This window comes from Pterocles gutturalis, unplaced genomic scaffold (genome assembly GCF_000699245.1).
Source record: "Pterocles gutturalis isolate BGI_N339 unplaced genomic scaffold, ASM69924v1 scaffold39850, whole genome shotgun sequence".
Classification (NCBI taxonomy): domain Eukaryota; kingdom Metazoa; phylum Chordata; class Aves; order Pterocliformes; family Pteroclidae; genus Pterocles; species Pterocles gutturalis.
Window position 1 is genome coordinate 1,405 of NW_010139646.1, and position 563 is coordinate 1,967.

A 563-nucleotide genomic window follows, 5' to 3' on the forward strand; every position below is an offset into this window, starting at 1 on the left:
CCCCCCGGAGCAGGAACAGCCGCCAGCCAAGACGAGACGTCCGTCCTCCTGCTGAGCCCGGAGGAGCTCTGGCCCCAGACCCGCTCCAGCCCAGCCCCGTGGGGAGGGGGCAGAGGATGGCCGGCAGCGCCGTGTCCTTGCTGTCCAGTTCGGGGACTGACGCTGCGAAGAGCCAGCGGAGGAGGTGGGTGTCCATGAATCTCGCGTCGGGGTCCGCCGGCACTTCCAGTGCGGTCCAGGCGGGGCTGGGTACGCGGTGACCATGCACGGAGCCGACAGCAGGAGATTGACAACATTAATCTTCTAGGATGGAGAGAGATGACTTCACAAGGGATAAATAGAACTTTATTTAAATAAACATTTGTGAACATCTTTATACAAATTACAAGTCCCCACACAATCCTCCAGCTCTGCCTAAGCGCCAAAGCTGCCGGGAGGGCCTTTGAGCAGATCCACCAGGATGTCGAGCAGCTGGCTGTGCTGGTGGTGCAGGTCCCCAGGGATGGCGGCCATCTCGTAGCACAGGCAGGGCCCCCCCCTCCTTGGGGGCGGCAACCCGGAAA

At 61.5% G+C, this 563-nt stretch overlaps 1 protein-coding gene across 1 annotated transcript in view; it reads right to left on the reverse strand.

The window, feature by feature from the left end:
• Positions 1-414: 414 nt before the first annotated feature.
• The window catches only part of DHX30 (DEAH (Asp-Glu-Ala-His) box helicase 30), a 17,568-nt gene continuing 17,419 nt past the window's right edge, over positions 415-563 (reverse strand). The window contains 1 exon segment of the mRNA XM_010083393.1: positions 415-541. Coding sequence (XP_010081695.1) covers positions 415-541 — 127 coding nt within the window.